Genomic DNA, 25351 nt, shown 5'->3' on the forward strand with positions numbered 1-25351 from the left:
ACGGGTGGGCCAACAAACAACATTTTAAAGAATAAAACTAAAGCTATCTCATAAATAATTCTACAAGGTATTAGTTTTATATGTGACAAACAGTATAGTCATTTAACATATCAATTATTTTCTAATTTTTATAATGATTTCTATTATATTCATTGCATTTCCCCCCAAATTTAGAACTTATACCATATATCTTACTGCACTTTAAATGTAGTAATAAAATTATTTTGAATTCACTGATATTTTCCTTTGTGCTACTTTAGAGAAAAACTTCTCTGGCTATCATGTCTTCTCTTCTCTCTTCGTACTAATTATATTTTCAACTTATTAGCCTTTAGGATTGTTACATCAAGCAAGCTTAATTTTAAAATCTAAACAATCACAAATGAGACTAAATTAAACAAACAGAATAAAGTGGGAAGCAATTAAGGAAAAAACCTTAAAAAAAAATGACAATGGAGGTGAAGAATAATACTATAATGTAAAAACCAAAGAAAACTTTAAGCAATAAAAGCCAAAAACAGAAAGTAAAACTTTAAGACCAAATAAAACTGTGTATAAGATCAGGTTCTTTACTAAATTATTAATTAGATAATTAGATAATAATTTGCTATTTGTCTGAAGTCAGAAATTACCTTCCCCACCCCACCTCCACCAGTAGATAAATAGAGAATGTCTATAGACTGAGATTCACAGTTTCTGGATTTATTTTTCCACCACTTAAACTGTGGATCATTGCTATCATATGAGAGTGTTTGTTCAACTCTTCTTGCTGCAGTTTCACTTGTGACTCTTTCTCTTCCAGACGACTTTCTAACTGGGACTTTTGAACTTCTAGGGAGGAAGCCTAAGAGAGGGGGAAGAGGAAAATAACAATTTTCATTTTTCTCTTCAGAGATATTTTAAGATGTCTTTATTTTTCATTTGTAAAACAACCATTTCAGACAACCAACACATTATAAATATCTATAGTTTAACTAACTTATATGGTTAGTTTAAGGTAAGTAATCATTAAGTAATTCAACTTTAATTGGAAAGACACATTTGATTTGTCTTTAAGTCAATGCTAGCAATTGAAATTTTGCTAATTCTAAATTAAATTCTAATACTATTTAGAATTACTATTAAAATAACCACATTAAAGCAGAACCAGGAAGCCTGTAAATGTGGCATGGAATTTTATGCCTCTTCTGTCACTTATGCTCTATAGTTGCTCAGTTTTTTAATCCTGGTCTGTTCTCATCTTCCTGGTAGTAGATGGATCAGAAAGCACTATTTATAGCTACCACACCAAACAACCATGATAGTGTAGAAAGAGCAGTGGACTTACGATTCAGAATATGTAAGTCTATTATTCCACTTAACTACGTGACTGCCCATGAGCCAATAACTTAACCCAAGACTCAGTTTTGTTAGTAGGGTGAAAAAAATTATTGCTGGACAAGATGGAAGCATAGGTAAACATGGCTCACCTCCTCACACAACCACATCAAAATTACAACTAAAATATAGAACCATCATCACCCAGAACTGGCAGAAACTGAGTTGAACAGAAGTTTGCCAACTACAGAATTAAAAAAACCACATTCATCCAGAATGGTAGGAGGGGAGCAGACACGGGCTGGGCTGGTCCCACACCCATGTGTGGTGAATAAAAATTCGGGAGGGATGTCTCAGGAGCAAGAAACCCTAGCCCCACACCAGGCCTCCCAGCCCAGGGTTCCAGTGCCAGTAAGATAAGTCCCCATAACTTCTGGTTGCAAACATCAGTGGGGATTGAGTCAGTGGAAGAAACGTCTAGAGTCCCAAGCAGTTCTTAAAGAACCCACACACAAACTTCCTTAGACCCATTCCTTCTGAGCTCCAGTACTGGTATTGCAGCTTGAAAAGCACCAGTGGCACACGGGAGAAACTGAAGTGTCTGGTATCAAGGCAAGAGGGGTAATAGCTTTCTCCCAGATAGAAAGGTGGGCAAAGGCCAATGTCCCTTTTCTGAACCCACCCCCCCGAGTCACAGAGTGGCAGGGTGGTGCCATATATGAAACTCCATCATCTTAGCTAACAGTTTCACTGCCCTGGAGATCCCCAGAGACTCAGTCCCACCCAACTTACAGGTCCACCCAAATTGTTAACCGTGACTCTTCCATATGAATGGCTGGTCTTGGCTCATGCTTCAAAACTTCCTAAATCCTATGAAACAGGCAACAGCCAATCTCAATAAACCCCAACCCCAGTACCTCTTGCTAAGTGGCTTCAGGCCTAGTACTAGCAGCAGTCAGCCTACCTTGGCTTTGCCTGGGAATCTTCAACCCAGCACAAGTTCCAGCCATCTCATATTGCTGTAGAGCTTATGCAAAGTAGCCCCAGACAAAACACAGGTGGGGGCTGACCTTGGCCTGCACCACCCAGGAAACCCCAGAGCCTATACAGCTAGTGGACAGTTGCAGACCACGTCAGAGCTCCACCAGCCTGCCCCCACACAGCTGATCCTCCATGGAGGGTGGAGGGTGGTGGTCTGTGGTCACAGCTGGTCCTTATGGCTGACAGGTATGAAATCCCTCCCATTGACCTGCCAAAAGCAACCAAGGCTCAACTACAAAAGAAGGGTGTACAGGTGTACTCAGCCCACATGAAAGGCACATCTTGAGTACCCAGCTTGGGTGATAGTGAAGGCTATGCCACTGAACCCTACAGAACACCTACTACACTAGACCACACTACCAAGACATGGAGTCACAGCAGCTCTACCTAATACAGAGAAAATAAACACAGGGAGGCTGCCAAAACTAGGAGACAAAGAAACATGGCCCAAATGAAAGAATAGATCAAAACTCCAGAAAAAGAACTAAACAAAATGGAGATAAATTGTCTATCAGACGCAGAGTTCAAAACACTGGTTATAAGGATGCTCAAGGAATTTAGTGAGGACCTCAACAACATAAAAAAGATCCAGTCAGAAATGAAGAATACACTAGGTGAAATAAAGAATAATTTACAGGGAAATAACAGTAGAGTGAATGAAGCTGAAAATCAAATAAATGATTTGGAACATAAGGAAGCAAAAAAAAAAAAAAAAAAAACAAAAAAAACCCAAAACAAAAAACAATCAAAACAACATGAACATAAAAGAATAAAAAAAAAAAAAAAAAGGATAGTGTAAGCAGCCTCTGGGACAACTTCAAGCATTTCAACATTCATCACAAGGTGCAAGAGGGAGAAGAGAAAGAGCAAGAAATTGGAAATCTATTTGAAACACTTCCCTAATTTGGTGAAGGAAATAGACATGGAACTCCAGGAAGCACAGAGTCCCAAACAAGATAGATGCAAGGAGGCCCACCCCAAGATACATTATAATTAAAATGCCAAAAGTTAAAAATAAAGAGAGAATCTTAAAATCAGCAAGAGAAAAGCAGTTAGTTATCTACAGGGGAGTTTTCATAAGTCTGTCAGCTGATTTCTCAAAAGAAGCTTTGCAGGCTAGAAGGGATTGGCAAGAAATATTCGAAGTTATGAAAAGCAGGGTCCTACAGCCAATATTGCTGTACCTAGCAAAGCTATCATATAGAATTGAAGGGCAGTTAAAGAGCTCCCCAGACAAGAAAAAACTAAAGGAGTCCATCGTCACCAAACCATTATTATATGAAATGTTAAAGAAGATCAAAACTATCAACAATAACATGGCAGTAAATACATATATATCAACAATTGAATCTAAAAAACAAACTAAGCAAACAAGAACAGAGACAGAATCATGGCTACAGAGAGCATTTTGATGGTTGCCAGATGTGATAAAATGGGTGAAGAAGTGAAGGGATTAAGAAGTACAAACAAGTTACAGAATAGGCATGGGGATGTAAAGTACACTACAGGAAATGGAGTAGCCAAAGCACTTATATGTGTGACCCATGAACATCAACAAAGGTGTGGGGATTGCAGGAGAGAGTGGGAGGTGCTGAGTGGAGGGGTCAAAGGGGGAAAAATTGGGACAATTGTAATAGCATAATCAATAAAATATAATTTAAAAAAAGAATTATTAACATATATAGTAATATACTTGTCAATGAGAAGGATCAAGAAAAATATTTCAAAGAGTCCTCTGTAAATTATAAAGTTGTAAACAATGTGAATTATTATTACCATCTATAAGTAGAGAGCAGCAGCTATATACCTATACATAGGTATCTGTATGTGACATAAAGATCTGGAAACCCCTTTCTGTATTCCTTGCCCCCTTAACAGCAATGAATTCTAGCAAACAGCATATATTTAATAAATGTTTGATTATTTTAGGAAATACAGGTTTTTACATTGTAGGAGCCCTCATAAGAATTGTCAAACCACTTTGAGATCCTAATATCTTCAATACAAAATTATACTAAAGAAACAGAACATTTATCCAAATTCACATTTTATACAAAATAAGACTTTTTCATTTTACTGCAAATGTGAACGTAACAAATTCTCACCTTAATGCTCAATTCTTTTCTTATATGTTCCGTTCTCGTCAATTCTTTTTTAAGAATATCAATGGTTTCTTCTTTATCTTCTCTTTCTTTTTGTAAGACTTTAATCTTTTCTTCTTGTACTTTTGTTTTTTGTTGCAAGTCTTAAAACAAACAAAAAGTCAGCTATATGTTCAGGGGGTCCGACTCTGACTTACCCTGAAAAGCTTTAGTAGCTATTATGTCATAAGAGCAAAAGAAAAACAACTAGGAAGACAAACCTTGCTGGAAATAAGTTTTACATTATTTGATGAATAAATAACACCATGTAACTCTTCCACTATACCAATATTCTATATTATCAAAAGATAATATAGTAATGAGGGGAAGAATAATCCTTAACTTAAGGATTAGAAGAGAAAGGGAGACAACTATAAAAAATTATATAGGTAGATGTCTGTGCTCTAAGGCAAGTGAGCTTGAACAAAAATGTTTTTGTGGATCACTTCAGAGCTAGCATTAAGAAGCTAATAACTAAAGGTTACCTAGCACTGCCACCTGCTGTTATGTTCCTTTAAAATGTTTTATTTCAAAAGGGACAATAATTTTCTATAACTTCTAGTTTTTAAAATCAACTTAATTAAATTGCTTTTGAAATGTTATGGCAAGAAAAGGAGAGCTGATTAGGATGTGACTTAAGGTTTTATAAAATGAAAGTACTGCAGAAATTAATGAAAAACCAAAATAAAAACCACTCATGCTTTGATTTTCTTTCAACACAATATATATTAACATATGAAATTTGTTATATAAAAAACTACTTACTTGCTAGTTTACATTCTCTGTTTACAAGTTGGTTCTGTACTTCTTTCCTCTGTTCTTCTCTCTCTATTAACTCGGCAACAGTTCTGAAATTATTTTTTAAAAATAGAAGAAAACATCAAGGAACTATATAATTTCTTTTTCTCCTCGAGTATTTTAAGAGAAAATTTCTAAGAATAGTAATTACCCTTAACTTCTGCCAAATATGTTTTATATCTAAAATAAGTTAACATTCTATTAATTTATCTGTCGAACACACTGTTCTATATAAAGGGAATCTTTAGTTTTTGAAAATTCCAAAATAATTAGAATAAAGAACTAGAGGTTTTACTTTTCATTTTGTTGCTTGAGTGACTCATTCAACTTTTTCACTGCCTCAATTTGTTTATTCAGAGAATCACATGTGATCTGTAACTCTTTATTCTTCTTTTCAACAGTTTCATTCCTGTCAAAACAAGGAGATGAGTGATACTTTTACAGAAGAAAACATAAAACAAAGAAAAGAAACTCAATGTTTTGTTTATCTTTTCTTGTAAACAAAACTGCATACACAGCAGATAAGAGGAGGAATGTTATGAACAAGCAGGACATAAACAGAGTGAGAATAACTCTAAGACAGTAAAGGCATGTTTTGGCTGACTGAGGTGGTAAAAACTACTATGAAATGGAAATGTGTGGGGCATCAACCTGATGTTTATGAATAAAGAGCTTTATTTTACAGATAACATACATTATATAATTTCCTATAAAATACAACACAACTATCTTTATAGTTAGATCAAGAAACTGTAACAATATCTGTAAACGTTTGTCATCATTAGCTTCTTGAGCATAATTTTTAATTAAAAATGTCAAATTAATGAATAAAGTAGTCGAGGATTCTAAATTTCTCTTGCTTCTTTAAAACCCTGCATTTAAAGAAAGAATACTTTAATATCCAACTACCTTAAGTGTGAAAAGCTGACATAAGTGGAGCCATTTTTAAATAGAGCTCAGCAGCCATTTCAGGGGAATGGCCTTGCATGTCTTATTCCTCAAACTTCTATAGTGTTTGAACTGGGCACAATAATGTTTTGGACTGAGCCAAATTAACAGTGTATTTCAAAAAACTGTTTGCAATCCTAACAGGAAAGCAGACATCTCGACTACAAAACTGAAAATTAAAGACGGTTTTTAGAATTAGCACCACTATATACAGCTAACCAATAACTTAGTTTATTTGCACCTATAGAAACTCCTTTCTTCTGTTTATGTAATTATGTCCCTACCTTTTCTCATAACTCCTTCCCTACTCTCCCTGATTTGTACATTATTTGGGCTTCTGCCTGAATCAGTACTTTCCAAATAGCTGTTCTTTGTGACCTCAAACACTTGCTGCCTCTCACTTTGGCCTTTTCTTTTTAAAAGGTTAACATAAGCATAAAATGGCCTTTTCACTTTACTAAGTACTAAGATAAACAAACTGACTGATTCCCTGCTTACCAGTGTTTTATCAGTCCTACACAGAATTTTTTAAATCTAAATTTGAATTCCCTAACATTACAGAGGAGTTTTCCTCAGCTTCATTTACTTGTTACCCACCTGGCCCCTCAGGGCAGTTTTACTTCTTGGCTCCTCAATCACTACCCAGAACATCAGCAGGCCTTAGAAACCGCTGTATGTCTTGAACTACTTATTGGCTTTCTCTCATATCCTGACTGAACACTAATAATTCACTTTATCAGGGCTGCCTCAATTAGATTTTAGATAAAGTTGTTGGGGGAAAATATCCCGTTTAGAAGTCACCTTGTCATCACACATTTTCCGACTGTTATATATTTTCTACGCTTTATTTTTATTGATGTGCAAATAAGCACACAGACCTTGCCAAAGTTAATCATTTTCTATAACTTGTTATTAACAGCATAGAACAGTAGAAGTTTTTCAAATCTTAACCAATCTTAAAATATAAATTAAAATAAGGAACAGGTTATCAAAAGTGTTTTTATTTTTACTTTTTGGTAGACAATACATAATTGTTCCTGGTCTTCCTTATAATTCAGAAGTTTTAAGACTGGGCTAAAAGATAAAAAAGCTTTGTTTTACAAGAAAGGAAAAAACAATCAACCTTATACTTTGTGTGTGGGTGTATAAATCAGTATAACTTTCTTGGAGGGAACCTTGGAAATCTACCAAAAATTTAAAAGCACATATCCTTTAACCCAGCAATTAATCTTTAAGAATTTATTGTACAGATCTAGTCAAATATAAGTAAACTGTATTCAATGGCATTAAGGATAAATAGTGACTAAAACGTTAGAGATCAGTTAAATACTAACACCCAAATTTCCATTCTATTAGGCTGAATGCCATAAGTGTTAATATTCAACCACTTTTGACTTGTAGAAATGACCAATTCATATGGTTAAACCTAATATAAATTGTGACAACTAGTGTCACTCAATAATTGCTTATGGAGTGCCTACCTATGTACCAAGCACTGCTCTAGGACTTAGGGATTCGTCAGTGAACAAAAGACAAAACTTGTTCTTGTGGTGCTAACATCCCAGATTACTGATGAACAACTAAAAGAAATAAAGAGACCTGTATTCTGTTTCCAACTTTAATACTGAGTTTGAGTAAGCAGTACTTCATCTCACTTTAAGTTTCTTGTTAACTACTTATCTCATGTTATTATCATAATATATAAATGCTTACAAAAGGATTTTAGGACCACAGAAAAGAAGTACAATGTACTTATTACAGATTCTAATCATAAATAGAAACATTTATTAATTTACCTCTGAAGTAGTTCCATGTAGGACTTTGTCAGTATTTCATGTTCTTCAGCCACAGATTCTAATTTCCTATTATGTTGAAAGAGATGCTCAATATCACTCTGGGCTCTTTCTGATTCAGCCTGCTGTGACTTCAGCAATACACTAAGCTCTTCATTTTTTCTCTCAACTTCTCTCAACATAGCAGCAAGTGTCCGTGCCTAAAAGAAAATGAAATAGACTTTTCCACTACCATTATTTAATACGCTCAGTTTTTATAATGTAAAAGACTTACCAACTATCTAACAGGTTAGTATCTACTGGGTTATTGAAAGATTTATTAGTCATATATACTTATTATTTAACTACAGTTCCTCTAATAAAGCTGACACTAGTGTAGCTTTCTATTTAATAGATTATTCTGACAAATCAGTCTTGGTATGACCAGATTCATGAAAATGAACACAATTAAAAGAACAGGAAGGTAGCTGTACATATAGTATTCAATTAAAAGGGTTTAGTCCCTAGGGCTAGCTATCAACACTAAATCACAAAGTTTGCACACCTCAGTTTTCCCCTTTTGGGTAAGAATTAAGAATAAGATCTTATATACATCACAGGTGTTTAAGCAAACATTTAAAATGAAGCTAGCACAATAAGCAAACATAACTGAGACTCAATATGGAAGTAACTGTGCCAAAAAACATTTAAACTACTTGTTTTGAAATCCCAGATGAAAACCTAAGCCATTTTCTGCCTGGATGACAGAGTCTGTAAAGCAGTGATACCCAATTATTTATAGTGTTATTTTTACAAAAAGCCTTTACAGTAAAATGAGTAAAACACTGAATTCTCTAATAAAATACAGGTCCAAAAGACAGGATACATATGAATGTGCTATGAGAAAGGAAAGGAAAAAAATAATTTTAATATTACTAATTTTTTTTGGAATTCATGAAAAACTCCATTTATCATCATCAGTAAAAACAAATGAATTCATGTTGAAGTTAAAAAAAAATAGCTATATTTATTTATATTTTTTATAATACCTTTACTTGGAAAAGATTGAAAAGGTACTGTACTTGACACTGATTTTGATGCCTCTTTCAAAAGTCAAAGGAATTTATTATAATTCATTACAAATGATGTCATGTTGTCTAAATTCCATTTGTATCTACTGAGAATTTCATATTACTGCAGTAAGCTCTTATCCATAATGTAAACATTATATACATATAAATACATGGCATAACAGCAAACTTTCCCAACATCTACTATGTGCCAAGTACTGAGCTAGGCCCTTTAGATACAGATGTCTCTGACATCAAGGGTATGAGATCCATTCATATAATTTTCACATGGTATAAGAAGTGTCATTGAGAAGCACAGGGTAGAAATATAGAGGATGGATCACTAAGCATGTGTTGGAAAGAGAAGACCAGAGATGTTTCCTGGGAAATAAAGATATTTTAACAAAGTTTGAAGGATTATTAAGAGTTAGAGAGGAAAAGGTGTTCCTGACATGAAAGAGCAAGTATGAGGTCAGGGAAACCTAAGACTGTCACGTTTTAGAAATTGCAAAGTAATCTAATATGGTAGACTGCAAAGAATGCACAAAAGTGAAAGGGATGTGGAATGAGAAGTAGTTGAATCCTAGTATGCCAAGATAGGAATTTAAATTATCTGAGCTGAAGGTGACACACTACAGAATGTTCAGCATAAGAGTGATAGTATCAGATTACCACCTCAGGGATCACTGTGGAGGAAGAAGGGATGGTAGAACCAAATACAAAAGGAGATGACTTTGTATATAATGGATGCGTGAGAAGATGACACTAAGCTGATGGTAGGAAGCCTAGAGTCTTTGCTATAATTTATATGAGAAATGAGAAGGTTTTCACATATAGCAAAAAGTAACAAGAACATAAACAAACAAAAACAAAAAAGTAATATTTAGGTAAAATCAACCAGACTTGGCAAATGACTAATTGCAGAAGGTAAACTGTGATTTTCATGTTTCTTGTTTGAAAAACTTTAAGAAGACTAGAGGGAATCAATCAATACGCAAGAAAGAATACATTTTTATAAGGGAGGGTGATAACTTCAGTGCTAGTTATGATGAGTTTACTGTATTTGCTATATATTTAAATTAAGCTATACAAGGAGATATTTAGTACTTAGGAAAAAGGGCTCTGCATATAAATTTGGGGACATTAACATTCTGGTAATGATTGAAACTATGGACTACCTAAAAACAAGGGAAGGATAAATAGTGAGAAAAAGAATTGCTGGGTCTATATGGTTGTCCTACTTTCAGGTTTTTGAGGAATTTCCATACTGATTTTGATAATGGCTGTATCAATTTACACTCCCACCAATAGTACATGAGGGTTCCCTTTTCTTTACATCTTTGCTGACACTTGTTATTTGTTGACTTTTTGATAACAGCCATTCTGACATGTGTAAGGTGGTATCTTATTGTGGTTTTGAGTTGCATTACTTTGTATGGTAAGAGATGGTGACTAGACTTAGTGTGGTGATCATCATAAGGTATAAAAATATAGAATCACTATATTGTACACCTGAAACTAATATAATATTGTATGCCAACTATATTTAAATTACAAAGGGGAGAAGGGCTTAGAACATAATCCTGGGAAAACCCAAGATTGATGGTTGAATAGAAAATAAAGAAGTTCACAGAGGATATAAAAACAAACAAACAAACAAACAAATAAAACAGAAGTAAACTCATAGATACAGAAAACAAACTGATGGTTGCCAAGTAGGAGGAGAGTTGAAAGGATGGATGAAAAAGCTGAAAAGGATTAAATACAAATAAAAAGTCATGGGGAAATAAAGTATAGCATAGGTAATCAGCTAATAATATTAGAATAGCTATGTATGGTGTCAGATGGGCACTAGATTTATCAGGGTGATCACTACATAAGTTATATAGATGTCTAATCACGTGTTGTACACCTAAAACTAATATAACATTGTTTATCAACTGAATTTGAAAAATAAATAAATAAAAAAAAATATCCATTAGGATAGAAAGAAAATCAGAAGATAACGCTGTGACCAAAGTTAAAGGGAAGAGGGCTTCAAGAAGGAGGGAGCAGTTCTATGAAATGTTGAGGACAATTTGCTTTAACCAGAGCAATAATGGCACAACAAATATTTTGTACATATTTCACTTCATTTAGTTTCCTACTAATCAGATGTCTTTATATTGTACACACCTCCGTCTCAGCTTGAGTTCTTTGACAGCGATACTGAGCAATCAATCTATCGGCCTGTGCGAGGGCTAGAGCTTTTGCTTCCAAGAGATCTTGTAGCCTGCTTTCTTTGCACTATAAAAGAAACAAAAAATCAAAAAAACAAAACAAAAAACATTGCATTAAGTTTCATCATTTACTGGAATACATCTATTAAAGCTTAATTGTTACACATAGTTAAAATAAGCTTGTACTCACAGCTAATGTAGACAGTTTCATCTCATATACATCCATTACGTCAGATATTCTCAGATCATTAATCTGATCCTTTACCTAAGTTTTAATACAATTGAGTCAAAAATCAGAAAGTTTTAACATCTGACAAAATTAAAAAATGTCTACTAAAAAACTAGATCATTAACACTTAATGACTAACAAGTAAAAAAAGAAAAGAATGTCTTATCAGGCAAGTCACAAACATTTCACTAACCTTGTTATTGTATATGAATATCTGGGTAAAATTTGGAATATATGTGGGAATTGAAAATATATTTCTTAATCTGAGGATGTGGGGGAGGGTAGATGCTAAAGTATAGGAATTTTAAGATGATTTTTTAATTTCCAAACTTTCCAGAATATTACTTTTTACATTAAAGGTTTCAACAATTAAATCTATATCTTAAGTTGTTTAAATGTTATAATTGGGGCCAATATTCATTGGTATGTAGGGAACAGAATCTCATTTATAATGGCTATTTATACTCACCACTACTCCAGACTCAAGTTTCTCTATTAAGTCCTCAATGTTCGATCCAGGAACTCTATCTTTCAAAAGGGGAGGAGTTGGACATTTTATCGATGTTGCAAAATTGTGATTTAATGATTGCAAAGGCATTCTTCTGGGCAGATGTTCTGCTTCCTGTTGTCTGTAGGCGTTGTTTGCTGCTATACTTTCTCCAAGTCTGAAAATCAAAAAGAGTAAGAAATGATTACATAAAAATGAAGTAAAAGGCAGAGTTAATACAGATTTAGGGAATCTTTTACAATGGGTCTTTTTGCTAACATGTCTCCAAATATTTTTGAAATACTCTTAAGAGTCTATGATGAAGTGGGAAATATCTAAATTCGCTAGAGGAAACTCTTTTCTATTTACAATGCTTTATAATAACTACTCCATCTCTGGTTTGCAGGCAACAGAACTAGTTTGTGAGTGTAAATTTACTTGTAAAAATTAAGTACAGCATTATTGGTAGTAAAATTATTTTTATCACAGGCAACATCACCTGGCCTTTACCTGTGTCCTTTACCCTTTCCTTTTTTTCCTCAGTGAACATTCTCAGAAACCTGATTTCCTTTCTGCCTCTTCCAGTTATCCCATCTTATTCCTGTCTCAAGCCCTTTATACAGGCTGTTTTTTTTTTTAACCTAGGACACTTTTCCCACCAGACCTGCATAGTGTTGGCTCCTTATCATCATCAGGTCTTAATTCAAATTCACTTCTTCCGAGAGGTCCCTCTACTCATCTGCTCTCAAGTGTGGAGGTTTTGCTTCATGTCAGATACCACAGTTGAAGCAAGCAGGCCACCACAAACTGAAGCATATAGACCATTTCTATATGTGACTTGAGAAGCTCCCTATTTGCCCATTTATTTCTTAAAAAATACTTATTAAATAAAGGGAATTCTGATTATGTGATCTCTAAGTCTTGTTTTCCATAGTTCTCTTAATTTGTGACTGTTTAAATTAATTCTGAAAATGAGTTTGCGAAGTCAGTTAATAGAAATAGGAGAGGTTAGCAAACTTTTCCTTAAAGGACAAGGCAGTAGATATTTTAGGCTTGAAGGTCTACAGAGTCTCTGTTACAACTTCCCAACCCTGATGTCATATCAAGTCAATACAGACAGTATGAAAGTGAATGGATGTGGCCCTATGCCAATAAAACTTTATTTATAAAAACAGGCTCCTTGTCTGTTGGCTATTGTTTGCTGACCTGGCATGTGGAAATATCTTACCTACTTACCACTGCTTTGGTTTATTCAAACCACTTCTGAAAATATATTTATATAAATCACTTAAAACTTTTAAAAATTAAATATAACCCTACTAAACATTTTGTCAACCATTTTGTTTACAGACAGCCCTGAAAATCTAAATTTTTTTTCAAAAATACTTGCAATAGTCTCTTAATGTTTAAAATTAATAAGTATAGCGGTTAACTTTGCCTGGCCATTATCTATTGCACTTACTCATAAAAGCACAGGATTTTTCTTTCAGAATCCTCCTACCCCTTACCTCCCACACCCCTGACCTCCCAACTTCCAACCTTTAGCCCATGTAGTTCTCATAGCTGAATCCTTGGCCTTTGCTAAGGTACCTTCCTTAGCAAATGACCCAGATCTGGTCAATGATAGCGACGTTTAGACTTATTCTAACAGTTGAGAAGGAAAAGCTCTTTCTAGGGAGGAACGAAACTGGTAGGATGTAAGCTTAGTCCAGAAGCTAATATATTAAAAAGAGTTGGTGAGAGACAGAAACACAGTATCTGCATAACGTATTTAACCATCTGGACCCAGCTTTTCCCTGAGTATACACCTGGTCTTTTCAGTTGGAATCAAATTTTTTCAATTACTTGAAAAATTATTATTGCAATGAAGTATTCAATTCACTAATTTTCTAATCTATCTAATATTGAGGCCTAGTAAAGAAACACAGCAAGATATTCCAGCACAATAAGGGATACAACTCACACTAAAGCAGGAAAATCTGGCAGTGGAGCAGCTTCCAATAATATCCCCAGTCCAGACTGTACTTGTTCTCTATTATCTGATGTTAAAGCAAAAGCCAAGGGTGTTATCAGGCGTGGATCCTAAGCAAATCAGAAACCAGAAAACAAGAGGCAGAAACAATAAATTATGTCAGGGAATAAGGTAAGTAAACAGAGCTAGGAAAATTCTAAAGTATCTCTACTTGATGTTTAAATGTATTTATTAGTTTTTACCTTGTTAAAATTGCCTTAGCAATCAATATTAACACTAGCTTTAAAAGTCTGGCAATGGTTTTGAATGTCTTTAACTGTGCCTATAAAAATCATGTCTTAAATATTTTGATGAATTTAAAATATCATCCACACTGACTGATGTAATTATTGTTTTATTTTCCTAGCTACCATTTAAAAGGAAAACTGGCTGAAAGAAAAAATGATTAATCATTTCCAAATTAATTAAAGAAGTTAAAGTAAAATTCAAAATAACTCAATAAAAAATAAAATTCAAATTCACTCCATAAATTTTTTAAAATTTTGTGACAAAGACAATTATACTTTAAGTATAACTCCTTCATTTCAGTAAAAATTTTACATTAGTACTATAAGCTCCAAATTACCCATTGTGAAAAACATCTCTGAAGAATTGACAAAATCAGTTTGACTCAAATTTTACGTTGAGTAAAAACTGAGAAAAACATTAGAAAATGAATTTTTTGTAACTATCAACATTTTATAATTTGAGTGCCTTTTAGGTACTCGAGGTATAATACAATGTAAGAGCTGGCCTTTATCTTCATAACCCTCATAGTAACCCACCGTAACTCCTCCCATGGAGGGGGATCATTATTTGCACTTTGTAGTCAGGAACGTGCAGCTCAGAGAGGTGAAATAACTTGCTCAAGTCTGCAGTGACAATAAGTGGTGGATTCAATATCTGAACCCTGTATCTTAAGCACTATGCTGTCAAAGTGTACAAGTGGCCACAGCCTAAGGTTTCAGTTTTGGCTTCTACCCTGTCTATAGAGATATGGGAACAGTCTTTATTAAGTTATTATAGTAACCTTATTCACACACGTTCAATACCTATTATAAACCAGGTTTTGTGGACATCAAGGTAAACATCCAGAGCTCTTTTTCAGCTATCATTGAAATTTGTGAGTTCGCCACTGTCTGCACACCCTCTAATCTTATCATTTACAATCAAGTCCCTTCCTTCCAAATGTCTCCCTATCCCTTTAATACCCTACCTCATTAACTCCAGCTAAAATCAAAGACCCCCAGACAAATACCACTTCCCTTCCCTCATCACCATAATGCCAATAACAATAAGTGAAGAAAACTGAAGTAGGACACAAAAAAGAAAACGGCTGAGGAAGTGCCGCTCTCATGAACATTCTATATATTAGAACCAGGAGCACTTATGTTCAATTCCTGTGAAACTATGTAAAGTAACTGTGTAGTGAGAATATTATAGCAACTTAAGACAATTAACAACTTTAAACTTTCTTCTTAGTGCCAATTATGAGAAAATCAACATATACTAGGAAGCATTTACATATGAATAAACTTCAATTATTTAAAGATTTTAAACTGACCTGAAGGATTTTGTAGAAGCTTACTTCCATACCAGGAACCAAATGTTTAAGTTTGTTCATCAAATCAAGAGTTTTCAAAATTACATCAGCAGCAAGTTTGCTTAAAAAACGAAAAAAATCATTTTTAAGTTAACTCAAAAATTGTTAAGAGCTTATTTTTTTGTCCATAATTCCAAAGAAAATGAAAAAAAAAAAAAAACCTTCGTTTTTAAACCTCAAAAAGATACAGTATTGTTTCTTCTGAGAAGTAAAAAATATTACTGAGAAGTAAAAATACCAGACACCAACATCCTATTAACCTCAGACCCAAAGTGAACAAACTGGCATTAATACTTTAGATGGCATTTCTTTTCCCGTTCTTAAATACCACCAAGCTTCAACTTCCTGCTTCAAATTATTAGCAGCATCAGTAACATGACCCATTTAATTGTTAGCTTTGTCAGTGGAATACCAAGAGGACAATGTGAGGCAATAAAAAGTAACTAATGTTTACTGAACAAATGATTCTAAACTGTATGCTCAGCCATGTACCTAAAAGGGTGTACAAAAAGTAAACAGATAATCATTATTGGAGAGTGCAATTCTGACAATTATGATATTTATGAAAACTGGAACAAATTATAAGTGCCTAGCATTTAGCAGGTCCTCAATAAATGTGACATGGAATTAAGTCATGTGAAAGGGGTATAAAATAAATCTTACTATGCCACTTTTAAGTCTTAACATGCTAAGGCAGAAGATTTGTCTTTGTTATTATGAAATCTTCAGCAATGTATGATTAAATAAAAACTATCCCTGTTTTTACATGTTTTTTCACCAAAACATATAAAATTAAATGAACATAAAAATAATTAATAAGGCAATGTCAAAAAGGACCTCCAGAAAAAATATGTTCAGGAGTTATAAAAGACTCTTAGGTAATCACAATAAATTAAAACATGACAAAACAAACATAAACAATGAAAACAAATCACAGATGTTAGTATCTTTCTTTAGAAGCATGTGACCTATGAATTGAATATATCTTTCAAAATTCATTATGAAAATATGCTAGACCTTGAGTTAACAGAACATAGCCTAAGGATGAGCATCCAAAAGGAAGGAGAATTACTACATTTTTAAATTAAGTTTGGCCTTATCATTTTGCAGTTTGTAGCCCATATACTTACCTCAATTCAGAATCGGCAACCTTTGTTCCAAACCCCAGATCAATCTTGCCATATGTAATCTGCTGTTCTATCAGAGTGGTGCATTTGATAGTAGTCAGAATCTTTGCAATGTGCAATTTTAGAGTATCATCTTCACATAAAGGTAAGTTTTGTTAAGGGACATGTTCCCAAAAAACCTAGCACTTTACAGCATTTAGAATGATTGCATACAATATCTCTCACTGAAATTCGGTGTAATTATCATTACATTAACTCAATGACAGATTAGGAAACTAGAGCTCAGAGAATTTAAGTGACTGGTAAGTGACAAGAGATGAGAGTGACACCACAAGTTTCTGACTCAGAGGTAAAAGAGAAAGAATCTGTTTATTAGACGTTAGTTTTTTCTTAGCAGGTATCACGACAGTTCAGTAATATGTTGAACTAAAGGAAGTTATTTCCTCATATTTTGTATATTTTGGATTATTTTGACTATCACTTGAAAAGGGTCAAGTTTGGTGCCATCCATGAGAGGCCTGAATATATTATAGGTATCTCTAAGGTCAAGCAAAATAATCATGTGTCTCTACAGCAATGGTTTTAAATATTGGCTGTAAATCAGAATCTCTGAGGTAGTTTAACCAAATAATTATAAACACTCCTCTAGGGTTTCACGTTACTTCAACTAAATTAGAATTTCTGAAAGTAAGGTTTTGGTGCAGTTACTTTTTAAACGTTCTACTGATGATTCTAATAAATAATCAAGGTTGAGAATCACTGCCGTAAAGGAAGAAGAAAATAATTAAGAAGCAGCAGCTCAGAGAGGAGGTTAAAGAGATGTGGAATTTGCTCTAGGGCAAGACAAATTTGAACAAATTCTTCTTGCTTTCAGATACGAAAAAACCTGACTAGGCAAATGTAAGAGATCTGGCTCAGACAGAGTGGCTCCTTGCTGATAATAACAGGAAAAAAGCAGCATTAATAAAATATTTAAAAAATTGAGATTTGGACATTTTAGAGGGTTAGACTCAGCTGACCTAAAAAAAAAAAAAATCCAAGAAGAAAAAACCTAAGAAAATAACTATACAGAAGTTAAGCAATGACACAGATAGTACTCGAAGTTTTTTTTTTTTAAATAATTTGTCTCGATAATACTTGTCTGTTTTACTAGCAAGATTCTTGTCACCTTTATTAAAAACATTTATGCTTAAAAAAAAAAAAAAACGCAGCTAAAGATTACTGAGCTAAAATAATGACACCCTTAACAATATTTACGTATTCTGATACACTCCACCAAAGATAGCACCGCAAATCACCCAGAAGCAGCAATCAGCATCAGAAGAAAGTAACAGGACAGTTATTTTAGAATACAGCTCCAGTCTCAAATTGTGATAAAAATATTTAAATCAAGTTTAGAAAGCATTTCTGGAAATATTCTTTAGCTTAAAAGTTTTGCACAGAAATAAGGTAAAAAAAAAAAAGTCTGAATAACTTTTATAGAAATTATTTATTGAGAATTCTATAGTTTATTAAACTCCAGTTCAGTGATTCTAAATAGATATAGCATAAGACGTTACAAAATTACAACTAAAGATAAAAATGCAGTAAATATAATGCTGAAAAAAAGTGAGTAGTTATTTAGTTTCCATGTTTGTAACAGTAAAGGATATTTAACAAAACTTTAATAGCTTTGACCATCCTTTCACATTTTTTCCTTATTAGAGCCTCATCTAGATTTTGCTCTGTGAACTGAAGCTGATCAAGGATCGCAGGCAGCAGAAGAGCCACAAAACTATCAGCTGAGGAACTGCTAGCAGCATCTATGACATCCTAGAACATAATAAGCACCAATGATTAAAAACAAAACAAAATAAAAGGTGAAATACAGAATACAGAAATAGTCATCACGGAGTTGGAATATTCTCTAAATTTTTAATAATTATTTTACTAGTTCATTGACATATATCTCCTTAAAATCCACCCTTTTATCCAGTATTAAGGGCTGTAACTTTTTTCTCAAATGGAACAGTAAAGTTTTGGATTAATCAGCTGAAAACAAGACATTTTTAAATGGACTATATTTATTATTTAAAAATCATTATAAGTTAAAAGTATGTGCTAAAAACAAATACCCTGAATTTGCTAAATGTAATTACAATAATTAAATACACCAGTCTTAATATTTTACAACCAGAAATAATTCCCATCAAGAATCCTGAATACTAAAACTAATTGTTAACAGTCAAGACCAACATAAAATAGAAAAAACAACTTGTGCATAATTCTTTACAAATACATCTAATCATTCATACACATTTTTGTGCATAGACTCCAGTAAGGAGAGGGAAAACATTCTAGGAAGATGTCAAGGGTAGGCAGAATGGGTAACAACAGGAAGAGTAGTAGAGACTGCAAAAAATGATCCAGATAGAATCTGCTAGAATGGAATGGCCTCTACAGAAATAATTTCTGTCTGTATCCTAAGTGAACAGAAGTGTCTGGCACACTCCATGATATTTCACTGACTGAATCCAATGTTCCTCTGTTAATCCATTCAACAGGCTAATAAAGAGAGCAGACAGTATCTACTGAGGTATACAGAATGTGATTACTTCAAAAAAAAGTCATAAAACAACAAAACATACAAGTCAAAAGCCTTTATGTATTACACTGAAAACTGTGTATACACACACACACACACACACACTATTCAGTGAAAACAGGAAAACACTAATATTTGTGACTTTGTCAGAAAAAAAAGAAATTCAGTAGCTGAACGAGTGTCTAGTAGTGGAGAAATTTTTCTAAAGTATATGAACAACTGAAAGTTTATCATGAACATTTTTGAAAACAAACTGTTCACTGAGAATCATAAAGTGGAAAGGTCAAATGGTCAAATATTACCTCAAATATTTCCTTGAGCAACTCCAATGCTAAAATAGAACAGTTTTCTGACCCATCCAAGGGTTGGCTTGACCAGCGAAGCAGAGCTACAGTAGGTTCTAAACATTTAGAACGGCTTCCCAGAATGGTGTTACCAGATGAAGACTGTTCAAATATCATCTGAGTGAGCACATGGCGCAGCTGAGTCACTGAACAGAAGGCGAGAAGTAATTCTAAAACCTGTGCAATATAAAGTCTTCATTAAATGCCAGTTTTATTTGACTTTAATGAACAAAGCAATCAAATTATGAACCTGAAAATGACATACATTTTTAAAGAAAATACAACAGAAATTAAGAGCAGCTTCCAATTTTTCTTTCAGCATTACTTTTCAAAATGAGTTAATAAGTTCCACAAAGTTACAAAATATTTGTTATTTGTTGTCAGTCCTGATAAATAAGACTGAGAACCGAAGGAAGGGCAACTTCAACTAATGTTTTATAAACAGTATTTATTTTTTTTAAGCACAAGTATGTCTTGTTTTTAAAATGCAAAAAAAATCCCATTAAAAATAAAATTAGTAACTAATCCTCGCTGTCAGGCTAAGTAAGATTCAAGAGTTCCTATAAAGCATACTGTAGAATAAAATTTAAAAGTGGTATCCCAAAGCTTTAAAACCTTAAGAATGGCTATTTCCACACTATGTTTGCATAACATCAGCATTATGCCCCTTAGATCCCCTATTCTACCTCATTTCTTCTTTACTTTGTAATTGAGCCTTATATCATTGCATAACATCAGACATCTACCTATTTATTAGCTGTTAAATTAAATTCTACCTTATTTCATATACTACCAACCTATCATAAAGAACTTTTTTTTTGTATGTCTTAGTCTATCACTTATTTTCTAACTATGTTTCTTATAAATGACATGTAATTGGGATTTGTGCTTTAATCAACTTGAGAGTATCCAATTTTAATACAATCAAGCCTATTAGCATTTACTATGAAACAAAAGATAAGCAATCTTTGATTTATTCTCTTTTAAATGTAAATTATAGTACTTGTTTTTGAATAGGTTATATATTTTTTATTCCAAAATCAAAGGTACCAGCCTGACCTCTAGCTACACTCTCTGGAGGCAAGCGATGTTACTAGTTTCTTATCTTACTAGAGATGTGTTATGTACACACAAGAAAATACTTTCTCAAAAGTACACTTACTCTGTGAGTATAACATACAGAGAAGCAAACAAATCATTCGTGTAAAGCTAGATGGTTTTCCCAAAGTGAGCACACCTGTGTAACTAGCACCCAGCTCAAGAAAGAAAATTCTGCCAGAACTCCAGAACCCACTGGTGTCCCCTCCTAAGGCAATACAGAACCTCTCCCCCTCATCAGATTTCTGACACCACAGATTCATTTTACCTTAGCTATTCTTGGATCTTTGTATTTCTGCATAAATTATTCAATCAACTTACCAGTTTATACTAAACAATCACATGAAACTTTATATAGAGTTGGGCAAAAGTAGATTTAGTTATTCATATAGAATACAGTAATTAACAAATCTGTTTGCCCCATCCTGTATATAAGCAGAATCTTATAGTGTATCCTCTAATGTCTGGCTTCTTTAGCTTAGCACTGTGTTAGTGAGATTTATTCATACTGCTGTGTGCTACTATATTTCACTCATGTTCACTGCTGTGTAGTCATGAGCCACATAATGACATTTCAATGATAGACCACATATACAATGGTGGTCCCAAAAGATTATAAGGGAGCTGAAAAATTCCTAAAGCTTAGTGCCATCTTAATGTCAGCGTGCAACATATTACTCATGTGTTTGTGGTGACATTGGTGTAAACAAACTTACTGCACTAATTGTATGAAAGTATAGCACATATTATTTTCAGTACATAATGCTTGATAACGATAATAAACGACTTACTGCTTCCTGTATTTACTATAGTATACTTTTAATCATTATTTTAGAGTATACTTTTATTTAAAAAAGAAAAACTTTCCTGTAAAACAGTATGCTGTTAATGCCAGTAACACCTTCAAAGATCTCATGTTTCTAGCGTATCTGTAGCTTGACTGTATCATTTTTCTCTTGTGATTGATTTAATCTCGTGTTTTATCCATTTAGGGTAGCCTAAGTATGCAGTGTTAATCAAGTTCATTAAAGTAATGTCCTAGGCCTTCAGGGCAACTTCATGTAAGTGCCCCACATAGCGCAACTATTTTTTGTTTTATATTGTATTTTTACTGTATTTATGTTTAGATGCATAAATACCATTGTTATGACTGCTTACAGTATCCAGTGCAGTAACATGCTGTACAGGTTTGTAGCCCAGGAGCAATAGGCTATACCATACAGACTAGGCATGTAGTAGGCTGTACCACCTAGATTTGTATAAGTACACTTATGATGTTCATATGATTCATTTCTCAGAATGTATCCCTGTTGTTAAGTGGTGTGGTGCGTGATTGTATTCCCAATGTATAAATATACTACAGTTTATGTGCCCATTCCACTGTTGATAGCATTTGAGTTGTTTCTAATTCTTGGCTATTAGGAGCAGTACGGCTATGTTTTGTGTATGTCTTCAGGTGAACATATGTATTCAGTTCTTTGGGGTAAACACTTGAGTGGAAATGGTTGGGTTCTGGTGAACACGTGTCCAATGTTAGTATATAATACCAGTTTTCATAAGTGGTTGTACCAATTTTCAGTCCATGAGTACTGGGACACTTAGGAATTTTTTACATTCTCATCTATACTTGTTCTTATCCCTATTTTTAATTTTAACCTTCTGGTGGGTATGCAGTGGTATTGCATTAATAATTTATATTTGCATTCCCTGAATATTAGTAAGTTGAGTAACCATTTCACATTTATTGACCAGTTCAAGTTTTCTTTGTTAAGTTTAGCTATTGCATTCAGTGATTTTTTTAGATGTAAATACACACGCTTTTAAATTATATATTTTAGGTAAGTCCTTTGTTGAATATATGTATTACAGATAACTTTTCCCATGCTGTGAGTTGCCTTTTCATTCTCTTATTGGTGATCTTTTCATGAACAGAAACTCAATTTTAATACAGTCCTACTTATCAACTTTTTTCCTGTATAATTGTTTTTGTTTCTTGTTTAAGAAAATCTTCGTCTATTCCAAGGCTGTAAAGATATCAGGTTGGTGCAAAAGTATTGTCCAACATTTTTAAAAGAAATTTTTAGATAGTATTTATTAAATTTGTGCCTCTTCTTATAATTTTTTGATGTCACAGTGACTAATTTATATCTTATTTTTTCAGATCAAAGTATTGTTCATAATTGGCCACAATATTTGCACCCATATTCATCCCATCTAAAGACCACATTAGAAATGTTTTACTTCTTTGAGTTTCAGAAAGGTGCCAATGCAAGTACAGCAGTAAAGTCTATTCAGAGCGCTTATGGGGATGATGCAGTGACTGAAAGAAGTTGCAGGAGGTGGTTTTCCTGTTTCTGAAGTGGGAATTTCAGTTTGAAAAATGAGCCAAAAGAGGGTCATCCCAAAAAACTTGATCCTGAAGTGCTGGAAGCTGTTGCCACAGAAAACCCCACCATTACCTCTAAGGAACTTGCAGAACACATTAACGTAGCCCATACAACCGTGCTATGCCTACTGAAAAGGATCGGAAAGGTTTTAGTAGTTGGAAAATGGGTCCCACACGAACTGTCTCCAGAGAATCTGCAACAGCATGTTGCTTGTTGTGAATCATTGCTTTCGCGACCCCTTCAGGCACCATTTTTAGGGAGGCTTGTTACAGGTGCTAAGAAGTGGATCCTTTACCATAATGTTAAATGCCACTGCTTGTGGACCAGTCGAGGAGGAAGAGGAGTTCAACAACCAAGAGTAGGACTTCATCCAAGAAGATTATGTTGAGCGTATGGTGGGATATGGAAGGAATTGTCCATTACAAACTGTTAGACAACAATCAAACAATTACTGCTAACCTTTGCTGTGAACAACTTTGTCATCTGAAAGCAGCTTTGTACCAAAAGCGACCCTCCTTAGGTAACAGAAAGGGTGTCATCTTCCATCATGATAATGCTCGTCCTCACACAGCTCGACTCACCAAAAACTTCTTGAAAGAGCTTGGTTGGGAAATACTGCTTCATCTTCCATATTCTCCTGACCTTACTCCTTCTGATTATCACTTGTTTTGGGGACTACAGAACCATTTTGATGGTCTTAGGCTGACATCAAGAGAAGAGGTTGAAAATGAGCTGAATTCATATTTTGCTTAAAAACCTAAAGAATTTTACAAGTGTGGCAGTTATAAGCTACTTGATAGATGGATTGAGGTTCTAGAAAGCAAAGAGGTTATGTTAACGAATAAATATTTTCATAATCATGGGCTTTTTCATTTTTAAAATAGACCTTGAAATTGGACATTATTCTTGCACCAACCTTCTATTTTGTTAGGTTTCTTATGAAAGTTCCATTTTACCTTTCACATTTAGATCTACAATCTTTCTAGAACTGATTTTCACATGTGGTGTGAGGTAGGGGTCAAAATTCAGTTTTTCCCCATATGGCTATTCAATTGACCCAGCGACATTTATTAAAATGACCACACTTTTAAGACTGCACTGTTATCAATCAGAAGATCCATAAACTATGGGTTTGGTTTGCACTGTATTCTGTTCCATTGAGCTAGCTGTCTACACATAACAATACTGCACTGTTTTAATTATTGCAGCTTCATATTAACTCTTGATATCTGGTAGTATTATAACATCTCCAACTTCATTCTTTTTTTTTTTTTTCAGGATAGCCATGGTTATTTTTGGACCCATACATAACTATTACAAATTTTATAATCAGCTGCCCAATTTCCACATATACAAAAATAAAAATAACAAAAACAAATACTAAAACCTTCTTGAATTTTGAGTGACCTAACATTACACTCTTGCAATCTATTAACTTTAGTAATGTCCATATTTATTTCGTTTTATTTCTCTCAATGTTTTGTAATTTCATAGTAGAGGCTTTGCACATGTTTTGTTGAATTTATTCCCTAAACAGCTGTCATTTTTAAATATCAGTAAATGGAATCATTTACAAAATTTCATTTTCTATTTGTTTAATATTTTCTACATGTATTTTGGTGAACTTATGGACAAGTCTCTCTTGGCTATGTAGCTAGTAGTAGAAATGCTATGTCATATGGTACACATATGTTCAGTAGGCACCGTGGAATATTTTCCAAAGGGACTGCACCAGTGTACAAAAATTAGAAAAGGGTTCTAAAGTGTTAGTAATGTTCTGTTTCCTGATCTAGACATTGGTTACATGTCCATGTTTAGTTTGTAAAAACTGAAAGAACTGTGCACTTAAGACTTTTCCTCACATTATAGTTTTTAAAAAGTTAAAAACAAAAGTCATATTTTTACATACCTTTGAAGAAGAATCGGGGTCCTTTCCATTAAGAAGACCTAACACTTGATTAAGACATGAAGAAAAGTGCTCATACCTAGGTTTGAAATAAAAATATACATCAAATGAACAATATTAAAATAACTATGTATGGTGCCAAGTGGGTACTGGAAACAAAGGAGGAAACAGTTTGTGAAGGATATTCTTGTCTTACCACTATGCTGATACATCAAAAATAATTTATGCACAAATATAAAAATTAAGTGTATTTCCTTTCATCTATTTAT

At 33.7% G+C, this 25351-nt stretch overlaps 1 protein-coding gene across 1 annotated transcript in view; it reads right to left on the reverse strand.

Annotated features, from left to right (window-relative positions):
- Positions 1 to 320: 320 nt before the first annotated feature.
- The window catches only part of CIP2A (cellular inhibitor of PP2A), a 41700-nt gene continuing 16669 nt past the window's right edge, over positions 321 to 25351 (reverse strand). The window contains exons 8-21 of the mRNA XM_090260992.1: positions 25086 to 25161; positions 19650 to 19868; positions 18416 to 18575; positions 16767 to 16908; positions 15598 to 15697; positions 13986 to 14104; positions 12005 to 12200; positions 11497 to 11571; positions 11263 to 11373; positions 8042 to 8238; positions 5593 to 5706; positions 5265 to 5347; positions 4464 to 4603; positions 321 to 844 (exon numbers count right to left, since the gene is read on the reverse strand). Of these exons, the coding sequence (XP_090117118.1) occupies positions 674 to 844; positions 4464 to 4603; positions 5265 to 5347; positions 5593 to 5706; positions 8042 to 8238; positions 11263 to 11373; positions 11497 to 11571; positions 12005 to 12200; positions 13986 to 14104; positions 15598 to 15697; positions 16767 to 16908; positions 18416 to 18575; positions 19650 to 19868; positions 25086 to 25161 (1903 nt within the window). The 3' untranslated portion in view covers positions 321 to 673. The remainder of the gene's footprint in view (positions 845 to 4463; positions 4604 to 5264; positions 5348 to 5592; positions 5707 to 8041; positions 8239 to 11262; positions 11374 to 11496; positions 11572 to 12004; positions 12201 to 13985; positions 14105 to 15597; positions 15698 to 16766; positions 16909 to 18415; positions 18576 to 19649; positions 19869 to 25085; positions 25162 to 25351) is intronic.

This window comes from Furipterus horrens, unplaced genomic scaffold (assembly GCF_987537825.1).
Source record: "Furipterus horrens unplaced genomic scaffold, mFurHor1.1.pri manual_scaffold_1, whole genome shotgun sequence".
Taxonomy (NCBI): domain Eukaryota; kingdom Metazoa; phylum Chordata; class Mammalia; order Chiroptera; family Furipteridae; genus Furipterus; species Furipterus horrens.